This window comes from Microcaecilia unicolor, chromosome 5, assembly GCF_901765095.1.
Source record: "Microcaecilia unicolor chromosome 5, aMicUni1.1, whole genome shotgun sequence".
NCBI lineage: Eukaryota > Metazoa > Chordata > Amphibia > Gymnophiona > Siphonopidae > Microcaecilia > Microcaecilia unicolor.
This window is the reverse complement of record NC_044035.1, coordinates 235369144-235391574: the sequence shown is the minus strand read 5'-3', so window position 1 is coordinate 235391574 and position 22431 is coordinate 235369144. Positions and strand designations below refer to the sequence as shown.

The 22431-nt window shown below is 42.7% G+C and overlaps 1 protein-coding gene across 1 annotated transcript in view; it reads left to right on the top strand.

Moving 5' to 3' along the window:
• Positions 1 to 22431, top strand: part of POGLUT1 (protein O-glucosyltransferase 1) — a 62645-nt gene that overhangs the window by 9064 nt on the left and 31150 nt on the right. Inside the window, exons 2-8 of the mRNA XM_030203892.1 lie at positions 6961 to 7051; positions 7207 to 7350; positions 10506 to 10641; positions 14802 to 14923; positions 16511 to 16570; positions 17353 to 17452; positions 18850 to 18908. Coding sequence (XP_030059752.1) covers positions 6961 to 7051; positions 7207 to 7350; positions 10506 to 10641; positions 14802 to 14923; positions 16511 to 16570; positions 17353 to 17452; positions 18850 to 18908 — 712 coding nt within the window. The remainder of the gene's footprint in view (positions 1 to 6960; positions 7052 to 7206; positions 7351 to 10505; positions 10642 to 14801; positions 14924 to 16510; positions 16571 to 17352; positions 17453 to 18849; positions 18909 to 22431) is intronic.

The following is a 22431-nucleotide window of genomic DNA, read 5'->3' as shown; positions in this document are numbered from 1 at the left end:
GTGCCGGTGACTCTCTGTTTTTGGAGGACCACGTGGTAGAAGAGAGGAGGGGGGAGAGTGCGGCAGCCTGGGAATGAAGAGTATGTTGTTAGTTTACCATTGTGACTGTGGACCCTCCCAGAAAGATACAAATACACTGTAACCTTATTCTGACCCCTGACCTAGGCATTTGGTGAAACACAGGCCGTGTCAGGTCTTTGAATAAATTTGCTTCCTCAGACTTTTGGCTCCGCATTGTGATAAAGTCACCTCCAGGATAGTTGGGTTAAGGCAGTTTCAATTGGAAATACAAATCCCAGAAGGCATTGCAGGCAAGGAGCCGGAGGGGGAGATGAAGAACCCGGACTGGACTCCTAGCTACAATCAGGGAAGACATGAGTGTAAACTGGCAGGTTGTGTAGAGTGGCTGCCACTAGGTGGAAAGAGAGTTAGGAAACCCTGTGTGCAGGAGCTCATCATTGGTCTCATTAGTCTCATGCTCAACTCAGCTGGTATGGGTGTGTAGAGAAGCTAATGAATGGAGAATGATTGGTTGTGAAGGCAGAAGCCAGGGATTGATTAGGCAGGTGGAAAGGCGTCCCAGGAGGGCAGCAGTGGAGTTCAGTCCAGGAGAGAGAAGGAGAGAAGTATTTGCAGGCTGAAAATCCTTGGGCAGGGAGGTCCCTAAAGTACTGAAGCAGGCTGAGATTCCTTGGGTGAGAGGAAGTCCCGAAAGTATTGAATTCATTGTGAAGCTGATGCAGGGGAAAACCCTTGGGTAGAAGGAGTCCCTAAAATATTGAACTCTCCTGAAGGTAAAGAGGATAGAAGGTAGAAAATGCTGCTGGGTGACTGAACTGTGATGATGCACTGAAAGAACTGTTTGAATTGAATTACTGTTTATGGTGCACTGGATAAAGAGCCCAGACTGAAGCCTGTAAGCCTGTATTGAATCCTGGTATCTGCTATGCTGCTGTTGGAACTGTGTACTAGAAACCTGCATGGAATAAAAGTTCTTAAGATTGAAGTTACTGGTGGACATCTGTTTCTTCATTGTGCTGGGAGCCTGTGGCTGGAGGAGATTGTTCTATCCTTGGCTGCACAAGAAAGGTACCTGGTTGCAGCATGGGTGTTCCATCTGAAGTCATAAGTTATTGCCACACTGGGACAGACCAAAGGTCCATGAAGTTGAGCATCAAGTTTCCAACAGTGGCCAATCCAGGTAACAAATACCTGGCAAGATCCCAAAAGGTTCAATACATTTTACGCTACTTATTCAAGAAATAAGCAGTGGATTTTCCCCAAGTCAGTTTAATAATGGTCTATGGGCTTTTCCTTTAGGAAGCCGCCCAGACCTTTTAAAAACCCCACTAAGCTAACCACCTTTACCACATTCTCTGGCAACGAATTCCAGAGATAATTACTTATGTGCCAGGATTTACACCAAATTTCAGTTGCTGTAAATACGCCCAGAGTTTAGCGTGGAAATTGGCTCTAAATGCTAGTCTGTAAATAGCGTGTGTGACTTGGAGCACTGTTTATAGTATAGTGCTACACATGGGGGTAATTGTTTTTTTTTTTTGGCACCTAAATTTGGGCACCATTTACGGAATCTAGTTCTTGGTCTGCATTTCAGAAGGGGTCTAAACGTATGTCGTAAAAGATCAACGTCAGGAATTATACCTGCTCTCAAGCACATTTAGGATTTCGTAAACCGCTGCTATTGAATGGCACTCCACTGGAGGGAATAGGGGGATTGCCCACTTAAGCTTTCAGTGGATTTTGCCCGCCCCCCAATATGTCAAACCAGCAAGGAAAACAGGTCAGTTATGTGCCAGCACATAACAGGTTATCTTTGCGATCTTGGAAACATAACTGGTTATGTGACAGCTTTCAAAATGTCTTTATATACATTTTTTTTCCAAAAATTTTTATTTCATACAGGTACCAAAAAAAAAAGTAATATACAGCGGTATTGAGAACAAACAGAGTAAAAATGCAGTGCATATAGTACAGATAAAATAGCTGGAGTGTGATGGAGTATAAGAAAGAGAAGCTGATTATTGAGATTTCTGATAATTATCAAAGGGAAGCCATAACTTCTGAAAATGTTGAAGGCATGAAGATTCATTGCAGGTGATTCTTCGTTGGATCGGATAGCACAAAGGTGGTTCCACCATTTGTGAACACTAAGGTCCCTGTTGTTTTTTTCCAATGCAGTACAGTCATATGAGAGGCTACAGCCATCATTATGTCAAAAAGTGTACAGGAGGATTCTGGAAAAGGAAGATCCAGCGTAGTGGAATGAAGAATAATGATTTTGGTGTATTCTCAATAAAAACATAGATCCTTTCCAGTCCCAAGCATATTCTCTCTATTTATTTATTTGTAGCATTTGTATCCCACATTTTCCCACCAATTTGCAGGCTCAATGTGGCTTACAGTTGCCGGAATGGTGGTTGCCATTTCCGTGTAACAGGTTTACAAATGGTATTGCGTTAGGTTGTATACATACATGGTAACATATATGAAACATAGTATATATCTATAATTCAAAGCCTACAAAAATCACTCAGGACCTATAGAGCTAATCTATTTTACCATAACACCACTAACAGAAGTAGCACAAGGACCTTATATAGAATAATGCAACACAATAAATATTGGAGTCAGACTTAGCACATCAATACACCTATTGGGAAGCTGAACAAGCTGAATTATTAGAGGTTTAAACTAGAGATTGCCACAGGGACATAAGTACATAAGCACTGCCATGCTGGGAAAAGACCAAAGGTCCATCAAGCCCAGCACTCTGTCTCAGACAGCAGCCAATCCAGGCCCCAAGAATCTGGCAAAAACCCCAAATTTAATAACGATCAATGGACTTTTCCTTCAGGAATCTGTCCAGACCCCCTTTAAACTCAGCAAGGCCAGCTGCCGTCACTACCTTCTCCGGCAATGAGTTCCAGAGTCTAACCACAGGCTGAGTAAAGAAAAGCTTTCTCCAATTTGTTTTAAACCTACCACATTCTAATTTCATCTTGTGTCCCCTAGTTCTATTATTGTTAGAAAGCGTAAACAAATGCTTCACATCTGTCCGCTCTACCCCACTCATTATCTTGTAGACCTCTATCATATCACCCCTCAGCCGCCTTTTCTCCAGGCTAAAGAGTCCTAGCCGTCTTAACCTCTCCTCATAAGGTAGTCGTCCCATCCCTTTTATCATTTTTGTCGCCCTTCTCTGCACCTTCTCCAATTTCTTTATATCTTTTTTTGAGATGAGGCGACCAGAACTGAACACAATACTCCAGGTGCGGTTGCACCATGGAGCGATATAACGGCATTATAACATCCTCATGCTTGTTTTCCATCCCTTTTCTAATAATACTCAACATTCTGTTCGCCTTCTTAGCCGCCGCAGCACATTGAGCGGAAGATTTCAACGTTCTATCCATGATGACTCTCAGATCCCTTTCTCGGTCCGTAACTCCTAAAGCGGAACTTTGCATGACATAGCCGTAATTCGGGTTCCTCCTTCCCACGTGCATCACTTTGCACTTGTCAACGTTGAACTTCATCTGCCATTTGGACGCCCAATCCCCCAGTCTCACGAGGTCCTCTTGTAATCTTTCACACTCCTCCCGTTACGAGGTGACCCTGGATAACTTTGTGTTATTTGCAAATTTAATTACCTCACTAGTTACTCCCATCTCAAGGTCATTTATAAATATGTTAAAAAGCAGCGGTCCCAGCACAGACCCCTGAGGGACCCCACTAACTACCCTTCTCCATCGAGAATACTGACCATTTAACCCTACTCTCTGCTTCCTGTCTTTTTAACCAGCTCTTAATCCATAATAATACACTGCCTCCGATCCCATGACTCTCCAGTTTCCTTTGGAGTCTTTCATGAGGCACTTTGTCAAACGCCTTCTGAAAATCTAGATATACAATATCCACCGGCTCCCCTTTGTCCACATGCTTGTTCACCCCCTCGAAAAAAATGCAGTGATTTGTGAGGCAAGACTTCCCTTCACTAAATCCGTGCTGACTTTGTCTCAGCAGCCCATGCTTTTGTACGTGCTCCGTAATTTTATTCTTAATAGCTTCCACCATTTTTCCCGGCACCGACGTCAGACTCACCGGTCTATAATTTTCTCGGATCTCCTCTGGAACCCTTTTTAAAAATCGACGTTACATTGGCCACCCTCTAATCTTCCGGTACCACACCTCATTTTAGGGATAAATTGTATATTACTAACAGCAGCTCCACAAGTTCATTTTTCAGCTCTATTAATACTCTGGAATGAATACCATCCGGACCCGGCAATTTACTACTTTTTAGTTTGCAGAACTGCCCCATTACATCCTCCAAGTTTACAGAGAAATCATTTAGTGTTTCCGACTCGTCCGCTTCAAATACCTTCAAAGCTCTGGCCCTTTCCACACCCCATCCCTGTGAATTCTGTCCCCCATCCCTGTTCCCGTGAGCTCTGTCTGACCCTATACTATAAAAAGAAGCAATATTCTGTACAACTGTTTTATAAATCACAGCCAATACAGAACTAGGATTAAAAAAAACAAAACAAAACCCAGTCTTCCCTCCCCCCGCCCCTCACAAATATCCCTTCCACTATTGGGAACTGACCAAACCAAATTACTACACAATACTACATAGAAAATTCATAGAATACAAATGCCAAGTACTTAATAGGTAACCAAAAATGATAAAACATATTAAACCAAAACTCCAAGAAGCCACACCAAAGAAATAGAAATATATATTTCCTTCTATACTGTGCAAAATATAAAGTTCACACATACCAGGGATAGTGTTAGGGGAGTGCAACTAGAACTGCCACCTTCTGGCAGGAGAGCCCTAAGCCTGTTGAAGGCAGCATGGCCTGGTTAGTGGGCTTTGGGGTCCCTGAAATTTCTGTCTGGGCCCAAGCCACATCTAACACAAGCTCTGGTTGTGACGTTTGTGAGCCCTTGGCCCAAAGGTGGCCGCGTGAGAATCACCTAACCACCTCTGGGTAGACCGAGTTCCCTCAGAGCTAAGAGTTCTCCAAAGAACGGAACTGGCCCACAAGTGGGAATGAACTGAGGCAGCTTTATTAGTAGCAAAAAACACAGGGCTAAAAGGGTAGCCAAATGACACAAAAAGAAAAACAGGCACCCTAGCTACACAGTCTAATTTAGCTGAAGCAAGGCAAACATAAAGCATCAGATAAGGTAAAGTAGAACAGCCTAGCTGTGTAAGGAAATCAATATAAGCAGCCTAGCTGCACATCTCAATACTAGCAGATACAGTGCAAAGCATAAGGTATAACATAACATAGTAGATGATGGCAGAAAAAGACCTGCACGGTCCATCCAGTCTGCCCAACAAGATAAACTTATATGTGCTACTTTTTGTGTATACCTTACCTTGATTTGTACCTGTCCTTTTCAGGGCACAGACCGTATAAGTTTGCCCAGCACTATCCCCGCCTCCCAACCACCAGCCTAGCTGTATAGGGAAATCAAACATAAGCAGCCTAGTTGCACATTTCAGTACTAACAGAGCAATGCAAACATATGGCATATGATAGACTTGGCAAAGAGCCCGCCCTAGCGGGACAAAGACAAACAGGCAATACTTGGCTGACAGGTAACACCGCTGGTGGTTAAGAAAAAGGTTCATTCTGTCAGTACACTCATGTAAGCCGCTGAACAACTGCGGCAAGCTCCCTCGAAACCAGAGTGGAGCTGAAGCAAAACAAAGGAAAAATAAAGTCTCTTAAAAGACCTACACAGCAGGTAGAGGCAAGAGCGGGTCACTTCTCTCACTGAAGACAAGGGATGTCACCTAAGACAAGCAAATGGTCACTGAGGTGCCTGAGCCAAATGCTCCCAAGGCAGACAAGGTTAACAAAGCCTGAGCCAACACTCCCAAGGCAAGCAAGGTAAAGTAGCCAAGACTGAGCCGATGCTTCCAAGGCAGAAGATTAAATGGCACAGCAACCCAAGGCCAGCAATAGCCCACGCGGACCCCTCTGTGCTCCAATCACTGCTCCTCTGTCCAGAGATGCCTTATATAACAATGTTAACAAATCTATGTAAGCCATATTGAGCCTGCAAATAGGTTGGGGAATGTGGGATACAAATGCAATAAATAAATGTGGCCGCTGCACCTGCAGCACTCCACGTCATCCAGCCACACAGTCTCAAACACAGCACCAAGCCAGTTGCATACAGTGACCAAGGACTCTCTGTGGACGACTGGAATCTCAGCCGAGGCACAGAAGGCTCTGGACTCACAGGCTTGGCAGCAGGCTTCACTGGACCAAAGCAAAGATGAAAGCCATAGGCAGAACTTTTACTGCTTAGGACTACCTGGCTTGAAAGCAGGCTTCACAGGAACACAGCATAAGGTGAAAGCTGTAAGCAAAGCTTTACTCCTGAAGACTACCAGGCTTGAAAACAGATTTCACAGGAACACAGCATAAGGTGAAAGCTGTAGGCAAAGCTTTTACTCCTCAGGCCTACTAGTAGCGTTCACTAAAGATGAGTGCAGTATTATAGAATTTGGGGGATCCATACCTAACTTATGTGTAAGGATTTACAACAGGTTTCAGTTGGTGTAAATCCTTTCACCCGAATTTGGGTGCAGATCCCAGTGCTACGAGCTATTCTATAAAGGGCACCTGACTCAGAACGCCGTTTATAGAATAGCACTCATTGCACATTTTTTTTGGCACCCAGATTTGGGCGCCATTTACTAAATCTGTTTTAGTGAGTGTTTTGTCAGTTTCATAGACTTATAGGTGTAGATCATCATTGTTTTATTCAGTTGTTAGACTGGCAGAAATTGTACAAAATTCTGGTCATGATCTTTCAGGAAAGCACAGGGCCCTTCAGATATGTCTGTTTCTAGCTGCCTCTAAGTTATTTAATGCCATATTTTCTCTATCCTGTTAACCTCCTTTTGTCTGCTAGAGAGATGCTGGAAGCAGTTTATAGACCAAATTGAACAGTCTCTGGACAACTACAAGCCATGTGAGACGCAGAACTGCAGCTGCTACCGCAGGTGAGCTGCTCATGTTCAGTTCTTATGCTTGGCCTGTTGGATCATTTCCACAGATCAGTGTGGATTACAAGTCTGACTTTTCTTAAGGGACAAACAATAGCAATATTTGAAATATAACGGTAACTTTATGACAACCTGGTTTTTTTGTTTCCTAGTATTTTAGAACATGATCTGAATCCTTTTCTGGGGGGTATAACCAAGGAACTGACTTCTAGTTTGGTCTCTCGTAAACTTGGAGCGCACTACCAGATCGTTAATGGCAGGTTATATCGTGAGCAGGATTGTATGTTTCCAGCCAGGTGAGACAGAAGTGTAAAACACAAGTAAGAGAAAGAATGTAATATGATGTACTACGAACAAAATAGCATCATCCTATGTAAAAATGATATAAAATGTATTAGGAATATCACAGCATGATCCTAGACAAATAGGAAGAAGAAATATATTACACAGTGTGACTGGGTGTTCAAATCAGATGGGTGTATGATGTGGAGTATTGGACACATCAGAACAGAGTGGGCTGCCCTGACTCAACCAAGTTTTGTGCTTTTAAAGCAATGTAAGATTGTTCCTTTGTTCCTGTCACTCTGTCTTTCTTCAGCCACTGGCATTGCAGCAGATTTAAAACATGAGACCAAGCACTTCAGGGCTTGAATGGTATTGTGAATGAGAGGGATTGGGTAGGAACGAAGATCAAGGGCTTTGGAATTAGTTGGGGGGGGGGATAGTGAAACTGAGCAGCGTTAAGAGGACAACATGTACTAGATTGGGTGAAGGGTATGAGTAGGTTTATAAGATTGTTGAAAGATAGGAAGGAGATGTAGTTTGAAGGACCTGGAGGGGTAGGGAGGCAGTTGAAAGGGACAGAGCTATGGAGAGGGTGAGAGACAAAGAAAGGAGACAGATCTTTGAAGAAGTTGAGGGTGGGTGGAAATGAGGGAGATAAAAGAGGGAGTGGGAGTATGGATAGGAGGTAGGACATAAAGGAGGAGATTCTATATATAGCGCTTAAAAATTGTCGCTGAAATCAGTGCCAACTAATCGTAGTCTAGAATTGGTGCCTAGATTTAGGCGCCGATTTATAGAATATGCTTCATATTTCAATGCCTAAATCTACAGGCATCCATTTACACCAACAAAAACTTGGTGTAAATCCCTGCTGTGACAAAATGCCTAGCCACCCACCTGTGACTTAGAGGGTCTATCCCCAGTACAGCTCAGGTCTGCCTCCTGCTGTTTGTGCTGTACACTAGCACCCTCCTTCCACCAACTGTGTCCCAGCCAACTCTGGGTGAGTCTTCCGCTCTCAAGTTATCCATGGTGATTTCTAGGTTATTGGAGCCACACTCCCAGTGGTCCCACATTTCCCAGAAAGCACTCAGACCCAACTAGAGAGCTGCACAGGAGCGGGGATAGCAGTACCCGCGGGAATCCCCTCCATGTCTGTGGGTATCCCATGGGGATGGATCCAGGTCCATGGGAATCCCATGGGGATGGACCTAGATCCTGCGGGATCCCCGCAGAAGTGCCCTCCCGGCACATACCTTGAGGTAGCCTGGTGGTCTAGTGGCTTTTTCGGAGCAGGAAAGATCCCCACTCTTTCCTGCCCATTGCCATAGCACTGATCCTTTCCTCTCTGCTCTACTAAAATGGCTGCCGAGACTTCCAGCGATGGCCTCGCGAGACTTCCATGGTCTATAGTTGGTCTATAGTTAGATATGACATCTAATGTTCATAGATATTAGTAAAGGAGTTAAAAGAATATTTCCTAAAGAAGGTGAAGTTCCAGCTGAAAATCTCACCCAACCAATTAACCAACCAGCACAAAAACCATGGAGAAAAAAATTTTGAAAGATTTGTTGGACAGCAATCTAAGCTGCAATGTGAATTAGCAAACTTTTTTTCTTCAAGAGATTAATTCCTTTGTATTGAAAATTTCCCTAGGTCCTCTGGAGTAAAACAACAACAACAAAAAAATCAACCAGGGATGTAGGGATGTGAAAAACACTACGTTCAGTAGAAATCTTGGATAAGTTTACAAAACTGCTTGGTTGTCATCATACTGCTTGTAAGGTTCATAAGTTGCTGCTCACTAACATGGCATACAAATGTGACAGCCACCAGAAAGAGGGTTTTCTATGAAATGAATTTGGGCAAGGATGTCTACACAGGCTCAAATGGAGGTTTAGTGAGTTGCAGTAGCAGTACTACTATTTAACATTTCTAAAGCACTACTGGGGTTACGCAGCGCTCTACAATTTAACATAGAAGGACAGTCCCTGCTCAAAGAGCTTATAATCTAATAGACAAATGGACAGACAGTCAAGTAGGGGCAGTAAGTTGAGGTCCCATGCTACTGGCAGCTTTTTGACTGGCAGACAGAAGTTCACTAGATCTTTCATAAATCCTGCTACTAACTAATGCCTGGATAGGGTCATCTTCTCAAGTTGCTTGTGTTTAGCCACTGTTGTGCAGAGGTGAACCTTAACTGAGGTTGTGCTAAGACCTGAATCCAATAGCATGAGGCAATACTGGAGGATAGAGGGTGTCAAGCAAGTGAAAGGGTCTCTACATTGTTTGGAGCACCAAAAAGCAACTCTTGTCAACTTGTGAATGAATAAAAATATATGTTAGAATGACACTAGGGGAGTAATTTTATAAGGAGCTGCCTAGTTTTTAGGTAGCAGAACGGTACATATTCTAATCATTAACACACGTAAGTGGCTACTTGGGCATGTAATGACATCTTATAGAATCCTGACTGGTAGAAAAGCACGCACCGTGATTTAATGATGTGTACTTTGCCAGTTGGTGTGCATTTGAGCAGAACACAAGATATTGGGTACTATCATTTACATGCATTCATGTGCGCATCTAGACATGAACATTTACACCAACTGTAGGGTCGCACCTTGATGTATGTGCATTTTTGGCCATTTGTGCTAGTATTCTAAAGAAAAGCATGCGCCTACTTCTCTTTATAGAATAGGCTTAAAAAACGCACCATAACCAGCACCTGTAGTGAGTGCCCTGTTTATAGAATTACCCTTTAAGTGTAACAAACTGAGAAGTCAGGGTGACATTCAGCTGCTCCTATGTGTTAGGTGGTGATTCTAGTTAGATAGGGAAAGGGGATGGGACTTGATATACACCTTTCTGTGGTTACAATCAAAGAGGTTTACATATTATATACAGATGCTTATTTTGTACCTGGGGAAAGGAGGGTTAAGTGACTTGAGCTGCAGTGGGAATTGAACCCAGTTCCCCAGGTTCTCAGGCCCTTGCACTAGGCTACTCTTCTGCATTAGCTGGGCAGTTCATGTAAGAAACATGTTTGTCCACTCAGTGGAACAAATTCATCTATATCCACTCCACAAAAAACCTGTGCAATTGCCTTGGGTGTTTGTGTTCCTCTGTTGTGTATATTCAGTTATTATGCACTGTTTATTTGCAGATGCAGTGGAGTGGAGCACTTTATTCTGGAGATTATTGACCGCCTCCCAGACATGGAGATGGTGATCAATGTGCGAGATTACCCACAGGTGCCCAACTGGATGAAGCCAGTCCTGCCTGTTTTCTCTTTCAGCAAGGTAGGTACAAGCCAAGTATCCATTCTGCCTCTGGGAGATGGACTCCGATTTGCTGTTGTGTTGGTTCATTCTCTGATCAGCTCTAGTCCGTGTTAAGTTTGTTTCTCTATTTTAAAAAATCTTAGTATACCACTGATCCATGAAAGGGGCTTACAACTAGACAGCTGCACGGGAACGGAGTTCACGGGAATCCCGCGGAACCCGTGGGATTCCCGCAGGGACGGAGGCAGTTCCTGCGGGGATGGAAGCAGCTCTGCAGGGTTCCCGCGGGGACGGAGGCAGTTCCTGTGGGGTTCCCGTGGGGATGGAAGCAGTTCTGCGGTCTTCTCGTAGAAGTGTAAGCTGCACCTGCACCAGCCTCTCATCTACCGAATACCAATTTCTTTGAGTGCTGTCTTCTCCTCCTCTTCTTCTTCCTTACTTTAAAAGCACAAATGTGGAAAGTCTTCCATTAAAGAGGTGGTAGAGTCACAAATGATGACGGAATTTGAAAAGGCGTGGGATGAACACAGAGGATCTCTAATTAGAAAATGGAAGTTATTTAAAACCTAACCTTAAATGGCTGCATTTGTTGTGGATGTGTCAAGTGACGCTTAGATGGCGACTCTGGCTGTGATGAACTAGGGCTGACACCTGGCAGACTTGTATGGTCTGTGTCTCATACATGGCAATCTGGTTTAGGATGGGCTGGAAAGGGCTTAGACAGCAACTTCAGTGGCTGGAACATGAGGACAGTGCTAGACAGACTTTTACAGTCTGTGTCCCACAAATGAGAAGACGAATAGATTGGAGTGGGCTTCAACGGCAACTCCAGTAGTTGGAACATAAGGATAGGGCCAGATAGACTTCTGTGGTCTTTGTTCCAGAAACACGAAAGAAAGACCATAATCAAGTATATAATATCACACTCGTTAATTTAATGATGAATTGATCATGAGTGTGACTATTGGCAGAGTGGATGGACCGTTCAGGTCTATTTGCTGTCACTTACTATGTTACTATTAATCCTCTTTGCTACCAGGCTGGTGCACAGACCTCAGCTCTGACACAGGTACAAGAATCAGATGTCACCTGACCTACTGGCGCGTGCATGTGGCGACCTCTCAGCACACAGTGCAAGTGAATCGGAGACAAGTCTTACATGTGCGCACCAGAGTGTTCCAACTTCCAACTTCCGTTCCTTCCTTGCCTACAGTGCTGTGGCTCAAATCCAGAGAGAGACTGAGGGAGCTGACTGGAATTTTCTTTTATGTACCATTAAATTCTTACGGGGATGGGTGGGGATGGGTTAAATTCTTGCGGGGACGGGTTTGGATGGGTTAAATTTTTGCAGGGATGGATGGGGATGGGTAAGATTCCAGCGGGGACGGGTGGGGATGGGTAAGATTTCTGTCCCCATGCAACTCTCTACTTACAACCAAAACACTCCTAAATATATAACATGAATTTTATGTAGTGTTTTTATCCAATGAGGATATTAGCTGTGTGTTTTTACATTTTAATATTATATATATATATATATATATATATACTTTCATACATCTGCCTCTGTGGTAGATGCCCTGGTTGCATGTTTGTAATAACCTAGACTATATGAAAGCTCCCAAAGGGGACAAACAGTTCTTTAATGATCATGAGTCAATGTACTGTGATGCATATAGTGATGAATTCTATAAATCGTGCCTAAAACATTGGTGCAGAAAAAAAAAAACACTTAAGAGCTATTCTGTAAGCAATCCTTAAAGTTAGGCATGGTTTATAGAATAGTGCTTAAGTGCAGGGGTCGCATGTAAATTTAGGCCTGTCCATTTGCACCAATGAAAATTTGGTACAAATGACCCCACTTCAGTTTGTGTGCTTAACCTTATTCTATAATTGCACATGTAACTGGCATCCATGCCCATGACCCTCCCATTTCCGTGCCCCCTTTTCCAGGATGTGCATAAAATTTAGGCGAGGATCACATGCCTAAATTTACATGTATACATGTTAATTTATTTCAGTTAGTGCCAATAACTGCTTGTTAAGCCAATTATTGGCACTAATTAGCGAATTAATCAAATTACACATGGAAATTGGGTGCGCGCCCAAATTTGCACACGTAATTTTTAGCAGCTTTTATAGAATTAGGAGGATAATGTTGAAGTACAGTTGGGTGACTGGAGAGATGAGGGAGCTAAAATGAACTTCCCAAAGCCACATAAAGAAGACGATGCAGAGAGATAGTGTGGGCAGAGGCGCGCAGTCAGCAAAATCATCTGTCTGCATTTTTATGGTTGCAAGATACAGATAAGTGTTTCATGCAGAAGATAGCTGTACGGAAATCTGCATGTAGGACACTGGCTCACAGCATATTAAAATGAATGATAATGAAGTTATTAGCTATGAAGTACGCAAATGACAATGTGGAGTGGAGGAGTGGCCTAGTGGTTAGAGCACTGGTCTTGCAATCCAGAGGTGGCCGGTTCAAATCCCACTGCTGCTCCTTGTGATCTTGGGCAAGTCACTTAACCCTCTATTGCCTCAGGTACAAACTTAGATTGTGAGCCCTCCTGGGACAGAGAAATATTCAGTGTACCTGAATGTAACTCACCTTGAGCTACTACTGAAAAAGGTGTGAGCAAAATCTAAATAAATAATCTTAAATAAAATTAAGGTTTGTACAACGCTAGAACTTGCCACGTCTGAGGAGACATAGAAGTGTTAAGTGAGAAGATTTAGTGCCAGTTTTTCTGATTTAATGACGCTTTCTTTTTTTTCTTTTTGTTACAAGCACAACAGTACTTTGCAACTTTTAAGACAGAATAGGAGGTAATGGTATTGCGCACAGTTCGGAGCAGAAAACAATTGTCTGTACATGTACTGAAATTTGCAAGTACGTGGTATACAGAAATGTTTGTGAGGCTGATACCTATCCATAGAATAACATTTCTGCACAAGGTGCATACGTGTGCCAACACTTTCGTTTTGCTTGAACATGCGCACAGTAGTAGCTATCCTCAATGCAGAAACGTGTGCTTATGCATCTGATAGGCTTACTTTGATAATTACACGAGTTATCATTTCTGCACACTTCAGATTTACAAATGATTAGCCTACTGCATTCGTGGGCAAAACTTTCTCGTCAAGGGACCCTTTTACTAAGCTGTAGCAAAAATTGCTTGGGGTTTTTTCCCTGGGTGCTAAGGCCATTTCTGCTTCACCCATAAAATAGCCAATTTTTCTCTTCTTTTTTTTTTTTTTGTATTAATGACCGTGCACTAATGTTATTGGTGCACGACCATTAATAAAAATTACCATGTGAGCACTTACCACCACCCATTTTGTAGGCAGTAAGGTCTCGCGCGGTAATCCTGCATTCAATGTTCCCTCTAAGCAGAGCACAAAAGTGATTGCTCCTTACGTTTTTAGGAGCGTCGCTCACAAAACCTTTTTGTGCTGTATACAGAAATGCATTGCTAATACTGGCACTCAAAAATAGTTGGTTTTTAAAACTTGTTGCTCACATGAAGAAAAGTTTGCACACACCAGGCAACTTCTTGGAGGAAACATTGCTTTCACTAACCAGTTAGCGCACAGGAATGCCTCTCTCCCCCCCCCCCCCCCCCCCCCAAAAGAAATTGTTTAGTATAGATTAACACACACTAAAGTGGCATTTAACACAGACATCTGAGCACATCCCACAGTACACTATTTTAAACTGCGCTAGGCAGGCCAGGGTGCTAGTGATCTGACCTAGCCCTACCCTTTCCTGATTTTGATGTATTTTTTTTCATCTCTTTGGTGTGAATTGTTAATAATATTGTATACCGCCCAATGAGAGGTCCTTCTGGGTGGTTTATCGAGACTGATAAAATTTGAAACTTAGTAAATGGGCCCCTAAGTTTGCATTTGAAGCCATGCGCTCAGCCACTGGCACGTGGCTCTGATGTGTGGCTTTATGTATTAGCTACAAAGTCAGTGGTAGAGGAGGTATAAGCTTGTGTTTCACAAGTTCGTCTCGCACTTTTAGACCTGCCTTCTCTCTTGGATCTCACTTGAGTGTACGTACTTAGAGAGAGTCTTATATATATATATATATTTTTTTTTTTTTTTAAGGTAAGAACTTTTACCACAAAGCCAACACTCATGCAAATTCTTGTGACTTTCAATATTTTTAGACCTCAGACTACCAAGATATCATGTATCCTGCATGGACCTTTTGGGAAGGTGGACCAGCTGTTTGGCCAATTTACCCAACAGGCCTTGGGCGCTGGGATCTCATGCGAGTTGAACTCAAGAAGTAAGCTTCATGTGGGTCAGGTTCTTTTATTCCAGATCTGAAAGGAACCAGTTGCTCTTGTGCATTTGCTTGGCATCTCGTCTTTCAACTTGCATTCACAAAGGGGCCCTTTTTACTAAGCTGTGGTAAGCGTTACTACGCACTTACTGTAGCTTAAAATGGTGTACCGCAGGACATGCTTGGGTGTTCTTTAGATTGTAATTAGATAGTAAGCTCTGTCGAGCAGGGACTGTCTCTTCATGTTCAAGTGTATAGCGCTGCGTATGTCTAGTAGCACTATAGAAATAAGTAGTAGTAGTGTTCTGCAGTAATTTTCACATCTGCACAAACTAACCACATGATGATAAATATTTAGTTTTTCTGAGGGGCAGGCATGTTTGAGGGTGGAGAGTGGGCATTTGATCTTGGGAAACTGGGTTTGATTCCCACTGCAGCTCCTTGTGACTCTGGGCACGTTACTTAACCCTCCATTGGCCTAGATACAAATAAGTGCCTATATATACTATGTAAACCGCTGTGAATGTAGTTGCGAAAACCACAGAAAGGCGGTATATCGAGTCCCTTCCCCTTCCCTAATCAGTACACAGTAATGTAGATGCACTAACTGATTAGTGCAGGATTACTGATTGAGCCCTTAGCATGTACAAAATAGGTGTCGGTAAGTGGAGGAGTAGCCTAGTGGTTAGTGCAGTGGACTTTGATCCTGGGGAACTGGGTTCGATTCCCACTGCAGCTCCTTGTGACTGTGGGCAAGTCACTTAACCCCCCATTGCCCCAGGTACAAAATAAGTATATGAATATATGTAAACCGCTTTGAATGTAGTTGCAAAATACCACAGAAAGGCGGTATATCAAGTCCCATTTCCCTTCCCTAATACAGTAATATTTTTTAATGGCCATACGTTAAGGGCAACATTTAGGGATCCTTTTACAAAAGCGCACTAGCATTTTTAACAAGCGCTAAAAATAAGCGTGCGCTAAACGCTGGAGATGCCCATATAGTCCTATGAGCATCTCTAGCATTTAGCGTGCGCTAAAAATGCTAGCGCACCTTTGTAAAAGACCCCCTTAGTTTGTGGCCATTAAATGGACAATCAGTCATTTCACTGCTTTGGTAAAAATGGCCTTAGCACCGATAAAAACTCGCACAAGAGCAACGCGCTAAAAACACTAGCGCACCTTTGTAAAAGATTCCCCCCATCCATCCTCTCTCCTCCCACCAACTTTATCCTGTCAGCAGCATTGGAGGGGAATCGGTGAGATGCTGGAAGCCAAAGGCAATCTACAGCTGTGATTGAAAACTGGCTGAGTCCTTCACAGCTTCTATCTGCCACAAGCAACTTTATTAAAAATCAGTTCTCATGGATGCAAGTTATTACTGGTTAGCACTTGGCTACCCACAATAAATAAGCTATCAAGGGCTGTCAAACCACCTCTGTCAGAAAATTAGTGTAAAAATTAATTCTCCTCTAATTACTGTGCTCTTTTTAAATTGGTACCTTTTTTAGGACAATATCTCCCTCTCCCTTTGGCCCATCCTGTATCTTTTTTTGCTTCCTAATACTTGTTATTCTCACACATCTCTAGATCTGCAGAACAGTGGCCATGGGAACAGAAGGTCTCTAAAGGATACTTTCGGGGATCCAGGTGAGTTTGGATATAAAAAGAAATTCTGCTTTGTAAATTTTCTTACCCAAAATATTTACCTTTCACACACAGTTGCTTACAAGGCTGCCATCTCTGGGGTGCAAATAGGCAGCAATTGTGTGCAAAAGATTACTATAATGCATTAGAGGATGGATTGGGCAGCACATGCCAAAAATGTGTTCTACATGGAACTAGCAGGTATTCAAATGAATCTTTTATCTGGAGGAGAGCACCTATTTGCTTGTTGGATTATAAAATAAGCCCAGTGCATAATTCATAAAGCATCTATCCATTTCAAGTTTGTAATTGGATCGGGGTGTTTCTGTTTTTGAGAAATTGTGTTAAAGAAAAGTTCTCCGCAGCCTGCAGTAGAATGGTTCGCCTGCTATGTTTCTACAGACAGGCACTGTGAATGGTGGTGGTGAGAGAAGGCATGGGAGGGTTGTATCAAATAATCAAGTGATCTAATTAGCTGAAGACTCCATTGGTGCTTTATAATTGCTGATGTATGAGCAACAGAGAAGGCTTAGTTTCAGTGGAAGTTTCCTGTCCTGCCTTCTCACTTCACTGATCAGCAAGAGGTAGGTGCAAGGAGAGTCTAAAATCTGATCCTTTACTAGGCCGCAGTTCTAACACTAACCAAGGAAATGACCTGTTAGTCATGAGGTTTAATTATTTATTTGTTTGTTTGTTGCATTTATATCCCACATTTTCTTCATGAGGGAAGGAATGTACTATCCTGTAACTCTGTCATGCTTTCTTTCTATGCTTTCTTTGTCCAGAACCAGTCCAGAGCGAGACCCCCTCATTCTCCTTTCTCGTGAAAACCCAGAATTGGTTGATGCCGAGTACACGAAAAATCAAGCCTGGAAATCAGAAAAAGTGAGTGAAGACTTCTTTCTGCGCAAGAACTGAATCTCTGAGGCCATATGATGCAGAGATGTTTTAACTGTGACTAGGTCATCCCATCTTCTTGGGTGGAGTCCATTTAGGAAAGATAGATTAATATTTGAGGTTGGAAGAGGGACATTCCATTAATCTCCAGCTGGAATGAACAGGAAAAGAGTCTTGTTTGAGGAACCGGTCACTAAAATGAAGGCACTATCTCTCCAAGTGATGGACAGATGAAAACTCTGAATTCTTGTCTCTTTTAAACAGTCATTTCAGCTTTATTGACAAAAAAACGCTTCACCACTGGAGACTTGAATCCAACAGTCTTTATTGATATAAGTAAAAGAAGGACACATACAAGCGCCTACATCAGGGGTCAAATAATATTTGCAAGTTCTGTTCCTGTAGTCATTGCTAGCGTTTATCCATTTGTTCTTAGTGTTAACACATTTTGAAAGGTGACAGCTTCGCATTCCAGTAGATCTGTGGTTCCGTGTCTTCATCCGGAGCATATTATTTGACCCCTGATATAGGTGCTTGTATGCGTCAAAACACAGCCCGTGTTGGGTCCTTCTTTTACTTATATCAATAAAGACTGTTGGATTCAAGTCTCCAGTGGTGAGTCGTTTTTGATCAGCCTCTACATTTTCCTGCTGTGATTCGTCATCGTAGAGGATTCCCCTGTTTTGTACTTTAGCTTTATTGACAAGTCAAGGTGTCGCCTAAGGATTGTGTGTACTCCAATCTAGCACTAGATTCATGTCAAGGAAGGAGAGATAATCTGTAAATTAAGTTCTTATCTTCAAGATGTGGGATGTTTCCCACCTCAAGGTGCTCCAGGTTCTTGTCAAGATGCAGGCTCTGCAGCCACTTCCTGGTGGGCCCTTACAGAGCTGGGAATTCCCATAGCTGCCACTCAATGGGTGTTGTGGATTTGGGTTTTATATTTGGTTAGTCATAGCTATATCCCTGCCCAAAAGGGTGTACAATTCAGAGTTAAGTGGATTGCTCCAAGTCGCAAGGAATGTCAATGGGAAAAGTAAGTAAGTTTTGAAGCTTGGCTTCCCTGTTCCTCAACCCGTTGCTGGCATCACTAGGCAGCTACTCTAATCTATAGCTGCTTCCTGTTGAGCTCTTCCTGAGCTGCAGATGCCCACAGCTGCTCCCTAACAGGCTTTTGCCAAGTTGTGGGCTCCCACTGCTGCTTCATACTGCAGCATGCCTCGGTGAGCCCTTATAAAGCTGTGGAGTCCCACAGCTGCTCCTTGTAAGTGCAATGTAACTTTTAATGGCCCCCAGTTGTAACAACAGGGAATCAAGATAATATGTAGGTAGAAAATTGACTTTTTTCTTTTTTTTCCCCCCCCCCCCCCCCTTTCTATCTTTAGGACACATTGGGGAAACCTCCAGCAAAAGAAGTTCCACTTGTAGACCATTGCAAATATAAGTATGGCCAAGTTCTGAATTATTCTGTACTTATAAAGTAACATCTTCATATACAATGTAGTGGCTTGAAATGCACACAAATATCTACAAAGTAAGAGAGCAAATTTAAAAATAAAAATCGAGAGATATTAAGGTCATATGTCCCTTCCCAAAAGAGCTTATTTCAAAGAAGATTAGTAAAGGGGAAGACGCGTAAGAGTAATAATGGCAAGTCAGGAGCCATTTGTGAGTGTTGTGACTTATTTTATTTATTTATGTAGTCTTATTATACCACCTTTGCTAGCTTATAGTTCAAAGCGGTGTACAATAACACAAAAGAAATACAATTTAAAATAAGAAAGGAAAGAAGAAAAGAAAGCTGGCTAAATAGCAAAAGCAATTAAAAAAAAAAAAAAAAAGACAATTACACACGGTGAAACGCTGAAAAACATTTCATTCAAGTTTATGGGAAAGACTTATTGGAAAAGCCAGGACTTAAGCAGAGATAATATCTTTCGGGATGATTCTGCACAGATAGGGGGGGGGGGGGGGGCAGAGAGTTCCAAAGGGCTGGTGCAACAAAGTAGAATGTACAATGTTGTGTACAGGAAGCAGGAGAAGATATGTCTTTTGGGGTTTGGGGGGTTGGTAGAATTAACGGTTAGCAACATATTTAGCAAAAATCTGCATAAGAAAGCAGAATTTATAAGCAGCAAATATGAAGGATTCTCTGCAGAAGAATGAGCTGTCACACAGCACTAGTATGTAGAATATTAGTCAATTTTGAATGTCACACACAAAATTCAAACAAGTTTTTTGACTAATCACCATACTATTTCTGAAAACTTTTTTGTAGCTCCTCCTCATTCCATTTTCTTCTAGCTCATTTGGAACCAATGAACCTTCATTTTCAACCACTTATTTTAGTAAATCTACCTTTGGGACTGTTCCTAGTCTGATCATTGCCATACCAGTTCAGATGCCAGGAGTCTTGCGCCAGAGTTCCTTCCAGAACTGTCATAGGCTCTAAATTTGGCTATCGGGTTAATCGTTAAAAGATTTTCACAACCCCCCCACCCCCCCTTTCCTTTTGGGTTTGTTAACATTGCCTCTGCTACATCCCCAGTTGAACCGAGGATCTGTACATGTCAGGAGTGCCACTGAGCCTGGGAAACCTCCTTTTTGATATTACACAAATAATAAATGAAATTTAACATCCTGTACATAAGTACATAAGTAGTGCCATACTGGGAAAGACCAAAGGTCCATCTAGCCCAGCATCCTGTCACCGACAGTGGCCAATCCAGGTCAAGGGCACCTGGCACGCTCCCCAAACGTAAAAACATTCCAGACAAGTTATACCTAAAAATGAGGAATTTTTCCAGTCCATTTAATAGCGGTCTATGGACTTGTCCTTTAGGAATCTATCTAACCCCTTTTTAAACTCCGTCAAGCTAACCGCCCGTACCACGTTCTCCGGCAATGAATTCCAGAGTCTAATTACACGTTGGGTGAAGAAAAATTTTCTCCGATTCGTTTTAAATTTACCACACTGTAGCTTCAACTCATGCCCTCTAGTCCTAGTATTTTTGGATAGCGTGAACAGTCGCTTCACATCCACCCGATCCATTCCACTCATTATTTTATACACTTCTATCATATCTCCCCTCAGCCGTCTCTTCTCCAAGCTGAAAAGCCCTAGCCTTCTCAGCCTCTCTTCATAGGAAAGTCGTCCCATCCCCACTATCATTTTCGTCGCCCTTCGCTGTACCTTTTCCAATTCTACTATATCTTTTTTGAGATACGGAGACCAGTACTGAACACAATACTCCAGGTGCGGTCGCACCATGGAGCGATACAACGGCATTATAACATCCGCACACCTGGACTCCATACCCTTCTTAATAACACCCAACATTCTATTCGCTTTCCTAGCCGCAGCAGCACACTGAGCAGAAGGTTTCAGCGTATCATCGACGACGACACCCAGATCCCTTTCTTGATCCGTAACTCCTAACGCGGAACCTTGCAAGACGTAGCTATAATTCGGGTTCCTCTTACCCACATGCATCACTTTGCACTTGTCAACATTGAACTTCATCTGCCACTTGCACGCCCATTCTCCCAGTCTCGCAAGGTCCTCCTGTAATCGTTCACATTCCTCCTGCGACTTGACGACCCTGAATAATTTTGTGTCATCGGCGAATTTAATTACCTCACTAGTTATTCCCATCTCTAGGTCATTTATAAATACATTAAAAAGCAACGGACCCAGCACAGACCCCTGCGGGACCCCACTAACTACCCTCCTCCACTGAGAATACTGGCCACGCAATCCTACTCTCTGCTTCCTATCTTTCAACCAGTTCTTAATCCATAATAATACCCTACCTCCGATTCCATGACTCTGCAATTTCTTCAGGAGTCTTTCGTGCGGCACTTTGTCAAACGCCTTCTGAAAATCCAGATATACAATATCAACCGGCTCCCCATTGTCCACATGTTTGCTTACCCCCTCAAAAAAATGCATTAGATTGGTGAGGCAAGACTTCCCTTCACTAAATCCGTGCTGACTTTGTCTCATCAGTCCATGTTTTTGTATATGCTCTGCAATTTTATTCTTAATAATAGCCTCCACCATCTTGCCCGGCACCGACGTCAGACTCACCGGTCTATAATTTCCCGGATCTCCTCTGGAACCTTTCTTAAAAATCGGAGTAACATTGGCTACCCTCCAGTCTTCCGGTATTACACTCGATTTTAGGGACAGATTGCATATTTCTAACAGTAGCTCCGCAAGTTCATTTTTTAGTTCTATTAATACTCTGGGATGAATACCATCAGGTCCCGGTGATTTACTACTCTTCAGCTTGCTGAACTGACCCATTACATCCTCCAAGGTTACAGAGAATTTGTTTAGTTTCTCCGACTCCCCCGCTTCAAATATTCTTTCCGGCACCGGTGTCCCCCCCAAATCCTCCTCGGTGAAGACCGAAGCAAAGAATTCATTTAATTTCTCCGCTACGGCTTTGTCCTCCTTGATCGCCCCTTTAACACCATTTTCGTCCAGCGGCCCAACCGACTCTTTGGCCGGTTTCCTGCTTTTAATGTATCTAAAAAAATTTTTACTATGTATTTTTGCTTCCAACGCTAATTTCTTCTCAAAGTCCTTTTTTGCCCTCCTTATCTCCGCTTTGCATTTGGCTTGGCATTCCTTATGATCTATCCTGTTACTTTCAGTTGGTTCTCTTCTCCACTTTCTGAAGGATTGTTTTTTGGCTCTAATGATTTCCTTTATCTTACTGTTTAGCCACGCCGGCTGACGTTTAGTCTTTTTTCCCTTTTTTCTAATACGTGGAATATATTTGTCCTGAACCTCCAGGATGGTGTTTTTAAACAGCATCCACGCCTGATGCAAGTTTTTTACTCTGCGAGCTGCTCCTTTCAGTCTTTTTTTCACCATTTTTCTCATTTTGTCGTAATCACCCTTTCTATAGTTAAACGCTAGCGTACTTGATTTCCTAGTTTCACTTCCTTCAATGCCA